Genomic DNA, 14,474 nt, shown 5'->3' with positions numbered 1-14,474 from the left:
AGACACACACACACACAGAGACACACACACACAGGGCCGATGCACAGAATTAGTTTTTGAACCCTATTTTTTTATGCTTTTCAAGATTTTTAACGCTTGTTTCGATGCTTTGGATGCTTTTTTTTCATTTCCAGTTTCTAAAATATGAGGATTTGTCTTTACTTTTAAATTTTAAGTACATTTCGTAGGCCACTACCCGGGTTAAACCTCATAGCAAAGAGAAGGAAAAATGGAGACGAGACACATTTTTTTCAGGCAAAGATAAACACCGGCTTCATTGTTCCACTGGACGGTGAAATAGGTGAAATAAATATTTCTCAAGGCAGTTCAAGTGAGTAAGACACCAGCACCAACACTGCGTTTCCTCAGGGAAATATATATAAAAAAATAACCAAATGTTTTTTTTTTATTTCATGTTGATACATTCTTGGACAACACCACAGAATAGTTGCATGAGTGGCCGAATGTAAATCTCTCCCACAAACATTGGCACAGAAGCAGCAAAGGGCAACATGAAGATACCGAGTACAAACAGTAGAAAACACACATGCTTCCTTTTTTTCTGTTTTTTTTTTTAAAACAAGTATTTTTTTTTTCTTAAATATATATCCTATTCATCTTTTTCTCCATTTCTCGTAGTTTCGAGGAAAATAAGGAACAATCAAAGCCATATTCTGCTGTGTGAGAAAGAAAGAATCAGTGGAATAAAGAAAGTCAAATCAAAAAACATTACAGAGTTCAGAGCAGAAGGGCGGAATCAGCTGCATTCACACGGCTACGTTTTGGGGTTTTAAAAACTAATATCTTTTTGCTTTTTGCTCGCTTGTAGTTGCCATGGTAACCTTCGCAGATTAGTGTCAGAAGCAGATGTCGCGACTGAAATATTCAATGAAAACAAAGGAAAAAGAAACATCGGGAAAACAACAAAAACTTGGACATTTTGGAAAAAAAACAACTAATTTTTCGAAAATGAAGCAGCAGAAAAGTCTTAAAATGTAACTAAAATGTCGAAGAAGAAACTAAAATGTCAAAAAGCGACAAAAATGTAATTTAAAATGGCAGAAATTTCGTAGAAATGAAAGTAGAGAGAGAGAGAGGAGGAATGAGCAAAGGGCCGCAGGTCAGAGGTGAACCCGGGCCTGCTGAGTCGAGGAGTAAACCTGGGCACCCGCTCTACCAACGGAGCTATCTGGACACCCAGAAATGTCTGAGTTTAACCGTTTAAACTGGCGTCAGAGGCGGCTGTTGCCGAAGGTCTCCGCTCTGGCGTCTTTTCTTAAAGAATCTGTTTGTTTGTGACTGCAGACATTGGTGGGACTCTAAGAGTCGAAAATATGTGTTGCTTCTTTTCAAATTTTTTGTCGCTTTTTCGCCGCTTTGGTCAATTTTTCCAGCCATTTTCTTCCAGCCAACTTCCAACTTTTTTTTGCTTTTTTCGAATCTATCTGTGTGTGAGACTCAGTGAATAAGAGTTGTGATTAAACGCCATAAAGAATAACATCTATGGTTAAGATTAGGCTACATCTCCACCGCTACATTTTGGTTTAAAAAGGAATATCTTCTGCTACGTTTCCCCCTCTCATTCCCCCTGCTCTGGTGTTTTTCCCCTCTCATTCCCCCTGCTCTGGTGTTTTCCCCCTTTCATTCCTCCTGCTCTGGCATTTTCCCTCTCATTCCCCCTGCTCTGGCGTTCCCCCTCTCATTCCCCCTGCCTGTGTTGCGGGCCCCTAAACCGGAGACATTAGGAAACCCTTCTGACCCGTTCTGGTTCTGAATCTGCGGGGTTGTGTTTCAGTCTCAACGGCTCCAAACGGAGACCTTTGGCGACGCCGACACTGACGCCAACGTGTCTCCTCCTGATTGGGTCTTATCGGTCACGACGTCTCGTTCTCTGAGACTAAAGCTACTAAAGTTACCATGGTAACTACCAGCAGTGGGCGGAGCCTCCACACTGCCTCCTGTTTATGTCCAGTATACCAGAATGATGATGAGATATGAGGTTTGGGCGTGTTAGTTTAAACAGAGATTAGTTCTTCTACTGGAGATAAAAATACTTGGAGCACAGAGATCACTTTGGGACCAAACTCAAACACTTAAAGGGGTGATAGAATGCAAAACTGATTTTACCTTGTCATAGTTGAATAACGACAGTTTGGTGGGTAAATAAGACATACATAGAACCTCAATTGAAAAATCCCATTGACCCCACTTTCCTCTGCAAATCTCACTATTTGAAACTGCCTCTGGAAACGATCAAATCCCAACGAAGCTAATAGTTGACGAATGTAGGTCACGCAGATCTCACACACAAGCTTAGCTGCGAGCTGCGCTGTGTACTTTAGAAAGAAGAAAGTTTGGAAGTTTTTCAAGGATATTGAAAATGAACCACGGTCCTAAATGCGGAATACTGGCCCAGAGAAAAGTGTTGAGAACGACTAGATATCGGACAATGGAGCGGGACTTGTGGATCTAACACAGCGGTGCAGTGGACGTGCCTGTGGGCTCCACTCTCCACTAAATGTCCCCGCACTGAGACACTGAACTAGCTACAGGGTGAGTTGTGATTCCTTGTCTGGAAGTGAAGCATTTTTATGTTCCAAAGGGTAACGCTACAACAACACTATTTGTAATGAAAGTGTCGAAACTTCGCAATGGTGTGTGTGTGTGTGTGCGCGACACACTGGAGGATGACCAAACTGTAACTAAACTATATCTCTGGTGCTTTCTACAGTAATATTAGTTGATGAGTTTATGTGCCTGAGCAGAAATAAAGTTTGAAGCCAGCTGGGGATATTTTCTCTTGGCTGTTCCAGCCTTTCCTGCTCCGGTGGCGCTGCAGCCGCTAATCACGGCCTGGCATGTCTGCCGGGCATGTCTGGGCATGTCTTTGGAAGTCTATCAGATAGTGTGTGTGTGTGTGTGTGGCGGGGGGGACATGGGCAAAGAGGGGAGGGGCTGTGTACAGTGTGTGTGCTTTGCTCGTTGTAAACCAACCAATCAGTGCACAGCTCATCTAAATATTCATGAGCATACCATATAAGGGAGAAAACCTCTCGTTTCATTCTAGGTCTACTTAACAGGGTTGCATAAGGGCGCATAGAACAGCACCCGAGCATTTTCAGCCCAAATAAAGTTACATACCCTATTAGGAGACCTTAAGGAACAGTGGGAAATACCCTATATAATCACCCCTTTAAAAACCAAAACGTAGCAGTGTAAACCCGTAGCCTGTGTCGTGAGAATTTCATTATTCTTCAACTTTTTTTTCGGATTCAACATCAAACATATCAGGCATGCATTGACAACCTCAACATCAACACCTTTTTGTTGGATCGGCAGTCCGTGAAATCCGGCAAAGCCTGGTGCAAAGAAGGTTTCTTTTTAAGTACAACACAGTTAGGGATCATCATCATCATCATACACCTACAAAATACTGGAGAAGTCATCGTGTATATGCGTGTGGAGAACAAACACACATGTAGGGATGGGATGCTTTCAATATGACCACAAACATTTCAAACATTTCAAACTGAAACAGTGTTTTAAAACACGCCTGTTTTTATTTTTTTGGGCTTTGTGTTGGCGTCCCGCTGAGGAATCTGATTGTTGGACTCACAAACAACGAAAGCTTTGAACAGAAAGGTAAATCTCTGACGTTTCGCTTGCCATCTCATTTTTTGGATAGCCCTGACATGAAAAAGCCCCTTTTGAGGCGACATGGCTTCAATTCTTTCCGTTTCTCTATAAAGCGGCCTACACATGATCTGCAGTAAAACCGCTCTCTGTTGGCCGTTGGGTTGTTTTCCACATTCCTAATGTTAGAAGTTAAAGCTTCTGAAACATGGCTTCAAATATTTCTGTTTCCCTATAACACTGTGAGGCTCCTCCCCCCTGAGGGGGGAGATAGGTGAGGTAAAGATACAGTGCGAGGGGAAGGACCGCTGCATACAACAAGAGGAAGTTAGTTATTGTGGTTTGTCAGGTGTCAGTTTGCACCCGATTCACATCTCAATCACCCTCCGGTCACCCTCTTCATGGTAATCTGACTGGCAGGGTTATGGAACGTAGCGGTAGGCTAAGCCTCCTGTGACACAAACTAAGCGGTATGCTCTCTCTTTTATACCTCAGGCTATCAGACAGCACAACAAGCACTTTAAATGTACATTTTTATAATTTCTGTACTGTATTTATGCTCTATCTTTTTATGGGCAGGTATGAGCACTGTAATTTCCATTTCTATGGATGAAATAAACTTGACTTGACTGGATCCCCTGTGCCCTGGTGGAGCTGACTCCCAGACTCTGCAGTGTCAACGCTCACAAACTCAGACTAAAGGGAAGTGGTCCTTTTCCTCCACACTGATTTAACCCTTTAATTTTCATATCTTAAGTTAAATTTTATTTATCAGAACTTTAAAATATTTTGATGTTCCTCTGTTCTGTTGTCACAATTTAATTTAGTGAGAACTCATAAATAACTACAAATAACTAATGTTTTGTTATGCGTTTCTGGATTTCTTTTTAAAAAATATATCGGCCGATATATTGGAATATCGGATTTTTAAATCACCAAATATTTGTATCGATATCGGCCTTAAAATCTTTATCGGTCGTGCTCTAGTTTTTAGTAGAAGTCTGTTTTCTGTTGAGGAGCCAGATCCAGGGGCCGACAGCGGAGCAGTGGTGATGGCAGTATTTGTTGATGAGCGCATATGAAGTATAGGTCAGCAAAGTTGTCACGCTTAGGGTTGGGTGTCGTTTGGATTTTTACGATTCCGATGCCGAACCGGTACTTTTAAAACAATTCCAATTCCTAATCCGATTCTTGAAAAAGTGAAAAACGACATCAAAGATGTAATATGTTTACTAGCGATCATGTGCAGTGAATCGTTAATATGCTTTTATGTCCATTTTGGTGAGCCAGGAGGGGAAAATATGGCATTTTAAACGTAGCCTACATTTACGGTAGCTAGCTCACGGTAGACTACAGAGAAAGTGTGATATTTCTTACTTCCGTTTCGGAGCGTCATTAAGTGGAACCAAAATGAGGAACCGAAATTTGGATTCAAATCCGGTCCGATTCCTACCGGTTGCGTAGGAACCGATTCCATAGTGGAACCGGGTTTCGGTCCCCAACCCTAGTCATGCTAGACACCAGACACTATTTTAAAGTTGCCGGTCTATGAGCAGGCTGCCCATTGATTTTATTATTTCCCCACTAACAAGCGGCCCCCACGGAATTCCTGGCATTGGATTTCTTGATTGGAGTAGGCTACTTGAAGCCTCGCAGAAGCAGCCAGGGGAAACATGGAGCTGACTCCAGGCTGGACTGGACTTTGGTATTGTTTAACCCTGGGGCAGAACATTGGACAATCCACACTTTTTAATTCATTGTCTCCGTTTTTAGAAGAGGACATTGTCACAGTTAATTTAAACAGAAAATAATAAAATACTATTTTTATATATATTTCTTCTGTCCTTCCCTGTGCTGGTGTGGCTGGGAATCCAAATCTAAAATAACTTAAAATTAACAGACTTTAAATCTGTTACAGGTGCACTCTCAGACAAGTCCGTAGAAATATGGGCTAATATACTGTGTTAATATGAAGGAATGTTCTGTATTTAGATTTTTGTATTAACAGAAATGTCTGTAAACTTAATGGAAAAGTTACTGGTCATTTTCTGCCAGGACATTATCCTTTTTCAATGATGTTTTTTCTTACAGTGTGAAGACTGACTGCAACGGAGTATAGCAGCACTTTTTCTCCGGAGAAAACGCTTTATAATAAGCGATAAATGCTTTAAACCAAAAGCTACACAACAGGACATGTTCCAGAAGCTACAGTATGTGATCAGAAATTGGGGAGAAATGAACAACATTGACAACCAAGATCACAGCTTTCCCTGGCATTAGTATATAGCTACATGTAGTTAGCAATGGATCGTAACAGAGTACAGGCTGTAATTTATACCACCAAAAATCACTGATAAAGTCCTCTGAACCAAAAACTACACAATCGAACATGTTGCAGAAGCTATGTGATCCCACATTGGGGAGAAATGACCAACAACGGCAGCCAAGATAACGTTAGCATACATGTAGCATGACTGTTACCGAGTATAGCAGCACTTTCTACCATCAAAGATCGCCAATATAGTCTTCTAAACTATAAACATGTTCCAACAGGAATGTGATCCAAAATAGGATAGAAACTATCAACAACATTGGCAACCAAGAAATATAAAAGCTGCAGTACCGTCTGTTGACTTGTGTTGGCGTCAACACGTGCGTCAGGTGCGACCTAGCATCTACCGTTTGTGAGCATTCGTAGCAGAGACGCAGATCATTGAGGAGATTAAGGGCTTTAAGTTACTGGAAGCTTCTTTGAGGTGCTGCACACACGTTTTTCCCTTTAAGAAACTTTGCCAAAGTGGGCTTAAAACCAGCGTGTGAAACAGATAACAAAGAGGACGACATTTAGGTAAAAAACAACAACACTGACATTCCCAAGAGCTCATGGCAAGACAACATGCGTAATTAACACCTGCAAAGCCACACGTGCCTGATTTTGAGTTTCCTGCACCTTTAAAATACTTAAGCACCCGATTGCTACAATCTGCGTCAAAAATCACACTCCTTCTCAGAGTCATAACTCTTTGAAATCTAAATACACAGATATGACACACGAAATCAGAGAAAAAAAGAGGCTCCAGAACTCTATGCCTCTATCCAGTATCAATGTATTCATTATAGTCCTTCCTGTGTACATCACCCAGATAGAAGTAAGACAACACAAGAGACAAATTCCATTAAAGGGACAGCTGAAACTAAAAAAACTAGCCGATAGAGGCAGCGGTAGAGCAGCAACTCACATGTTCTACGAGGTAAAATGACAGAGAGAACAGTTTCAGTTCCCTGTCGTAAACTGAACTACTGTAAAATACCTGTAACATACCTAATTAACTAACTTACTGTATAACTACACTTGAAAAGATCTGAACTATCCCTTTAATATGAACCTTTTTCATGTCACACCATGTTTACTAAAACTCAGAATGTACCATCGAAATGGAGTCGACTCTGAAACTTAAAAAAAGAAATGTACTTCACCATCACACTGTGATCTGAAGTGTTTCTGAAAATAGGATCCAATCCTTCTCAGTAAGAAGCCGGTTGAGAAAACATGTTTTCAGGGTCTTTAAGGACATTTTTAAGTGGCAACAATCAGATCCCAGCCGGCACCATGCGAAAGCCCTCAAAATCTCAAAGCGAAGAATATGGCTTTAATAAAAAAAAAAAAAATGTGCATCCAAGCAGCAAAGAGCAAAACAGATTCATCATCATCAACGTAATAACCATTGTCATCTTTAAAAGAAAAGAGAGAAAACCAACAACCAAAGTAACATAGAAGCCATTAAGAACCACACAAGGGAGGACAGGAAGGTTGGAAAACTTGCAGTTTGGAAGTACATCAAAAGACAACAGGAGGCGAGCTCCGTAGAAAGGTCACGGCCGGCCGAGACGGCGGCTTCGTTTGACATCAACGGCAGAGAGAGAAACAAAGTGGTGGCCCGTGTGAGGCTGCAAGATGTCTGCCATGTTTATCCTCATGGACAAAAAGGGATTTCTTTTTTATTTTCTTCACGTATTTTTTTGAACCTGTCTTTGCCCTCTTTGCATCCTCGCTTCTCTTTGTCTGTCTTAGTGAATGTTTGGTGCCGTAAGGCTTTGTCCAGAGGGCAGTCCCACAATGCTTTGCTTCAGCATCTGAAAGTCTGTGTGGGCAATGGAGCACATGAGACCAAACAACTAAACAACAACAGAAAAACATCCTCTCTTTCTTTGCTTTTTAGCCAGCAGGGCAGGAGACCTTTCTCTCTCTCTGGTCAGTCTCTCTTGGACGCGGTTAGATCACGAGGTCATTGTAGCTCACGAATTTCTTCTTTTCTGCTGGACCTGAACAGGAGAGAAAAACAGAAAAGCGCCTTAGTCCTTGTGTGGTACTTTAGCTGAAGGTTAATGTTGTGATGGAGGTGAAATGAGAGTTAATGATAGAAGATGAAATGAAAGAAGGCTTGAATTATTATGAACTCTCAAAGAGTGAAGATGGATGACGGACAGCACCGCCTCTTCATCTTCTCTTCTTTTATAATTCTGTAATAAACCACAAGACTCCATTTAAATAAACAGTACTTTTATTTTCATAAAACACACTTCATTTAAAGTGGACAGAAACTAAATAAAACTATCAAAAGCCATCCTGGTTAATCTTTCCTCTGTTCCAACAATCACCACTCTGGTTTGGTTGATATAAACCCTTAATTCATCCATTTACATGTGGAGATATGCTGGCTCTATACACGCTAAAAGTCCTGATTATTTACATGGAGTCTGGTGGAGATATGCTGGCTCTATACACACTAAAAGTCCTGATTATTTACATGGAGTGGGGAGTTGCTGGTCTTACACGCTAAAAGTCCTGATTATTTACATGGAGTCTGGTGGAGATATGCTGGCTCTATACACGCTAAAAGTCCTGATTATTTACATGGAGTCTGGTGGAAATATGCTGGCTCTATACACGCTAAAAGTCCTGATTATTTACATGGAGTCTGGTGGAGATATGCTGGCTCTATACACGCTAAAAGTCCTGATTATTTACATGGAGTCTGGTGGAAATATGCTGGCTCTATACACGCTAAAAGTCCTGATTATTTACATGGAGTCTGGTGGAGATATGCTGGCTCTATACACGCTAAAAGTCCTGATTATTTACATGGAGTCTGGTGGAAATATGCTGGCTCTATACACACTAAAAGTCCTGATTATTTACATGGAGTCTGGTGGAAATATGCTGGCTCTATACATGCTAAAAGTCCTGATTATTTACATGGAGTCTGGTGGAGATATGCTGGCTCTATACACACTAAAAGTCCTGATTATTTACATGGAGTCTGGTGGAGATATGCTGGCTCTATACATGCTAAAAGTCCTGATTATTTACATGGAGTCTGGTGGAGATATGCTGGCTCTATACACGCTAAAAGTCCTGATTATTTACATGGAGTCTGGTGGAGATATGCTAGCTCTATACACGCTAAAAGTCCTGATTATTTACATGGAGTCTGGTGGAGTTTGGTGATGGTGATTTCGGGGCTGTTTCATGTTAAACTAAAAGGATCTTACTCTTTAACTAAAAGGTCTATCTCTGTAGGGATCCATCCCATAATGTTGTCAGACACTTAGAATAATAATCTGAGTCTGTCAGTGGCAACAAGAGAACTTTTAGTGGATGCTAACTGATGCTGAACATTAGTCCAGTAGGATTACATTGCAGCCCGGTTCACAGCTGACAGCTACAGCGTTCTCACTCAAAAGTACTTATTATTTATTAGAAAACCTACACACTCGCAGCCCTTTGTTCCGTTTGCAAAGGTTAGATATTAGCAGCTATTTCTGGCTTCGATTCTTCGCTCTGCAAGCTTCATGTCTGCCAAAGCTTCGGTACTGGGATGTGTTCGGTATATGAGGCGCTGTAACATCTACATCTCTGAATCCCTTTCGGACCAGAGTCCATGTAAATAATCAGTACTTTTTGTGGGTTACATTACAGCCCAATTCACTGCTGACGGTTGCAGCATTCTCGCTCAATACTGGGCCAATTTTTTTTTGGGGGGGGGGCATTTCTGCCTTTATTAGAGAGGAAAGTTGAGATATGAAAGGGGACAGAGAGGGGGGGAAGACATGCAGGAGAACCTTCACAGGTCGGATTCGAACCCTGGACCTTCTGCATCGAGGAATAAACCTCTGCACTGAGCACTGTGCAACTGAGCTAACCGGCCACAATACTGGACCAAATTCAAAGATTTCTGTTCATATTAATCACTTAAACACTAATGCATTGGAAAAATATGGTCCAGGTTGAAAAAAAAACTAAATTAGTGAAGATGTAAAGTACTCCGATCGGGGCCAAAAGAAGGTGATTGAGACATCCCTAGTTAGCATGTGATTTAAAAATACTTCTTCCAGGTCAATGCTTATTTCTACACATGCAGTTTCAACACAATTATCATAGTTAGTAAAATACTTCTTGGTTTCATAAAAAGTGACAAAAACGTTATAAAAAGCACAATTTTTTTTTAAAAAGTGACAAAATGTTGAGGTTGAAAGAAAACCTTTAAATGAGCAGCATTTAGTTATGTCTACCTCCCAATCTCCCCCTGCAGCTGTACCCCCCCCCTCCCCCGCCACTAATGGACCATTTGGCCCTCAGTGTTCATTCAGCGACAAATGACTTCAAGCCAAAAGCCCGTCATCAATCATGGCCGGGAGATAAAAGAGAAAATGGCAGAATATGCATATTAAGGCCTGAACGTGTCACTGAACCTCGGTGACCGTGTCATAATATGCCATCAGGCTGACAGGCCCGAAGGACCAATCAGGACCCTCTGCAGGACTCTGACAGGCCCGAAGGACCAATCAGGACCCTCTGCAGGACTCTGACAGGCCCGAAGGACCAATCAGGACCCTCTGCAGGACTCTGACAACAAACTCAGAGCTTTTTTCAAAGTTTTTGTGCCTTTTTTCAATGTTTTCTGCTGTGCTTTTTGCTGTGTTTCTGCTTTTTGACACTTATTTTCTACGTTTACAAAAAGTCTTTTTAGAGCTTTTCTGACAGACCCAACGGTCCAATCATGACTGTTCCTGTCTGCAGGACTTCATGGATTACCATCTCCATCACATCTCTCAGTCTGTCGGCCAAGGCTTCGGATCTTATAGTCTATACAGAGAAGAGACACAGGATGCCAGTTTCTGATCTCTTGTAGACCCCCTCTCTTTGGTAAGAGATTTACCAAAGATAATCCCAATGTCGGATCTGAATTCAAATACACCAAGAAACATGAAGGTGCAGATTAATGAGCCGACAAACACTTCTGAGGATTTAAAAAACACATAAATAGAGACTGTCCTCCCAACAAACAAACAAAGCGAGCTGACAACCCAAAGATCTTGAGTTTCCTGTCCCAGAAGAGAGAAGAAACTAGAACATATTCACATGTACCATGCTGACATCACACACATTTACCTGTTAGAGGACTCAAACTGATTAATGGATTATGAGAATAGTTGGAGATTAATTTAACAGTTGACAAATAATCCATTAATCTTGTTTTTATTCTCTTTTACAATATCGCTCACAAGTGTTGAAGTCTGGATTTCCCAGCATGCAACATGCACAGTTTATGTCCTGATGAGGCAGGAGCGCTGCAGTCAAAATTTAGATTCTTTGGGGTTAAACTTTCTGTTAAAGCGCTGCCCCAAATTATCAGCAGCAGAGACAGAATCTGTGAATCCGTCTCTCTCTCTCTCTGTCTCTCTCTCTGTCTCTCTCTCTGTCTCTCTCTCTCTCTGTGTCTCTGTTTCTCTCTGTCTTTGTCTCTCTCTCTGTCTGTCTGTGTCTGTTTCTCTCTGTCTCTCCCTGTCTCCCTCCCTCTCTCTCTCTCTCTCTCTCCCCCCTCCTCTCTCTCTCCCTCTCTCCCCTCCTCCCTCCTCCCTCCCTCCCTCCTCCCTCCCTCCTCTCTCTCTCCCCCCTCTCTCCCTCTCTCTCTCCCCTCCCTCCCTCCCTCCCTCCCTCCCTCCCTCCCTCCTCTCTCTCTCTCCCTCCCTCCCTCTCCCTCCAGAAGAAGAATCAAGATCAAGGTCAGGACAGTTAATCAGAAGTAGAAGATTCATTTGTTCTTACCTCTGATAAATTATGAAATTAGCCTGTCAGGAGAAAAATAAAATAAAAGATTTGTTGAGTCGTCCCTGAGCCGTCATGACATGTGCTCTCAGTTTGATCCCTTTCTATTCCCGAGAACGCTGGAGTCAAAGCTCCTTCTACAGGGCTGACGTCCTGTGGAGCCCGAGTCTTTTTATTTTATAAAACTCATGGTTAGAAGAAGCTCAACGAGAAGCTTCATAGAGACACAAAAAGATTTTTATCCCGGATGAAATATCGTCGCAGGCCGGCAGAAATCTCGTATCTACGAGGGCATTTTAAGAAAGAAAATGTAAAATCACAGAGCCAAGGCGAGGGTTATTAACGTTGTAACGTTGGTTATTCTCTGAGACGTCAGAGGGGTTTTCAGCGTCTCAGTCCAGGAAATCAGACCCAAAGAAGTGCTGAGTCAGGGTTAAATCTCTTCCTATAAACTGCCAAATTAAAGCCGCGGAGGTGAGTTAAAGTTATGGTTGGATGAGAAAAATAATAACATGCTTTATTACAGCTCCATGTGCGGCTCAGTAAACAGCGTCTATGTGTGACTGTAGAGTTAATATCCAGGGTTTTCTACTCATTTTATTATTGTTGGAGCGTGCTAAAGTAGAGCCCAGTGTTTCTCTCTCTAACCTAACTCCACAGTAAACATGTCTGTATGTGACTGTGGAGTTCATGTCTACTGAAGTAGTGTACTCACTGTTGGCGTCGACGTTCTCACACAGCTCCGTCTTGGCCTCGCCGTTGGGCCGCTCGCTGGCCTTGTGGGAGAGTCGGGACGACATGGTGGCGGCGGTGACCACGGCCTTGAAGGAGCGCTTCCTCTTCTGCACGTTGAGCTCCGGGTGGAAGATGATGACGTAGACTTTGGGCATGTAGAGCATCCCGAGAGCCACGGACGCACTCAGGTTCATGGAGATGGTCAGCGTGGTCGTCTGGATGTACAGCTGGAGGGGAAGAAGAATAAACAGGGTTGTATGAGCCATGTGTCAAAGTTGATGTGACGCTGGTAGAGTGGACAGATATTTGGGGGGGGGTTACAACACACACACACACACATACAGAAACCATTAAAACCAACAGAGGGAAGTTTAATCGGTGGGGTTTGAGCTGTAAAAAGATGTTTCTACATTTTGCCAGTTTGGGTTTTACGCAGAAAATATGAGAGCTCCAAATACAGATCAACAGATGTCATTATTAGAACACGTTTGTAGAAACTCTGTCTGCATTAAAGACTTATTATAACTAACCCTATCCAGTTGTGTGTGTGTGATTAAAGTGTCCGTCTGACTGTGGAAACACGGCAGTAATGAACCCAGACGGAGGTTGGTTACAGACATTTTTTATGAGTGGATAAAAGATTGTTTCTTATTATCGTCCTGTGTGGTTTGCGAGCCAAGAGCCGCCGCAGACGGCCGGGGCGTGCCCTGAATCTGTTATGCTCTGTGTGTATACTACATTCATTGGAAACCGTGGCCCTCTGAACCCAATATCATCCTGGGAAGAATTCATAAAGAGGCTCGGGCCGTGCTGTAATGGGCTTCCCACGGTGGCTTTCACAGAGTTCAGCTACGCTGTCTTTATGTGTCACAGTCCGACGCGTGGCGTCCCAACACAATCAGGAAACAAAGCAGCACAGAGGATCACATGCTTACGCTTATCAACACTAACATGTAGGCTGGCTGAGTTGTGCACTTTGTCATCGTGCAAGAAGTAGGTTATTGGGGTTATGCAATATGTTAGTGATACAATACATGGGCTGTTGACATCAATATGTCATTTGTGTAATACGTAGGCTATTTGTGTTGTGCATTATGTCAGTGCATTGTGTCTTTTATGCAATACATAGGCTATTGGGTTTGTGCAATATGTTAGTCATGCAATATCTCATTGTGCAAGGGCTGTGCTACACTTATTACTAACCCTAATGTATATGAGAGTATTACTATATAGGTACCTGTCTAATGTATATGAGAGTATTACTATATAGGTACCTGTTTAATGTATATGAGAGTATTACTATATAGGTACCTGTCTAATGTATATGAGAGTATTACTATATAGGGACCTGTCTAATGTATATGAGAGTATTACTATATAGGTACCTGTCTAATGTATATGAGAGTATTACTATATAGGGACCTGTCTAATGTATATGAGAGTATTACTATATAGGTACCTGTCTAATGTATATGAGAGTATTACTATATAGGGACCTGTCTAATGTATATGAGAGTATTACTATATAGGGACCTGTCTAATGTATATGAGAGTATTACTATATAGGTACCTGTCTGATGTATATGAGAGTATTACTATATAGGTACCTGTCTGATGTATATGAGAGTATTACTATATAGGGACCTGTCTAATGTATATGAGAGTATTACTATATAGGTACCTGTCTAATGTATATGAGAGTATTACTATATAGGGACCTGTCTAATGTATATGAGAGTATTACTATATAGGGACCTGTCTGATGTATATGAGAGTATTACTATATAGGTACCTGTCTAATGTATATGAGAGTATTACTATATAGGGACCTGTCTAATGTATATGAGAGTATTACTATATAGGTACCTGTCTAATGTATATGAGAGTATTACTATATAGGTACCTGTCTAATGTATATGAGAGTATTACTATATAGGGACCTGTCTAATGTATATGAGAGTATTACTATATAGGTACCTGTCTAATGTATATGAGA

At 41.7% G+C, this 14,474-nt stretch overlaps 1 protein-coding gene across 3 annotated transcripts in view; it reads right to left on the bottom strand.

Moving 5' to 3' along the window:
* Window positions 1-1,711: 1,711 nt before the first annotated feature.
* The window catches only part of LOC120558025 (metabotropic glutamate receptor 7), a 212,058-nt gene continuing 199,295 nt past the window's right edge, over window positions 1,712-14,474 (bottom strand). For 2 of the 3 annotated variants that reach the window (XM_039798845.1, XM_039798847.1), the window contains 2 exons: window positions 12,459-12,705; window positions 1,712-7,956 (listed from right to left, as the gene is read on the bottom strand). In XM_039798845.1, the coding sequence (XP_039654779.1) occupies window positions 7,907-7,956; window positions 12,459-12,705 (297 nt within the window). In that variant the 3' untranslated portion in view covers window positions 1,712-7,906. Of the gene's footprint in view, window positions 7,957-11,743; window positions 11,767-12,458; window positions 12,706-14,474 lie in introns of all 3 variants that reach the window. The other variant, XM_039798846.1, reaches the window with a different exon arrangement.

This window comes from Perca fluviatilis, chromosome 4 (genome assembly GCF_010015445.1).
Source record: "Perca fluviatilis chromosome 4, GENO_Pfluv_1.0, whole genome shotgun sequence".
NCBI classification, from domain to species: Eukaryota; Metazoa; Chordata; class Actinopteri; order Perciformes; family Percidae; genus Perca; species Perca fluviatilis.
Note: the sequence above shows the minus strand (reverse complement) of the source record. Positions and strands in the feature narration are given on the sequence as shown.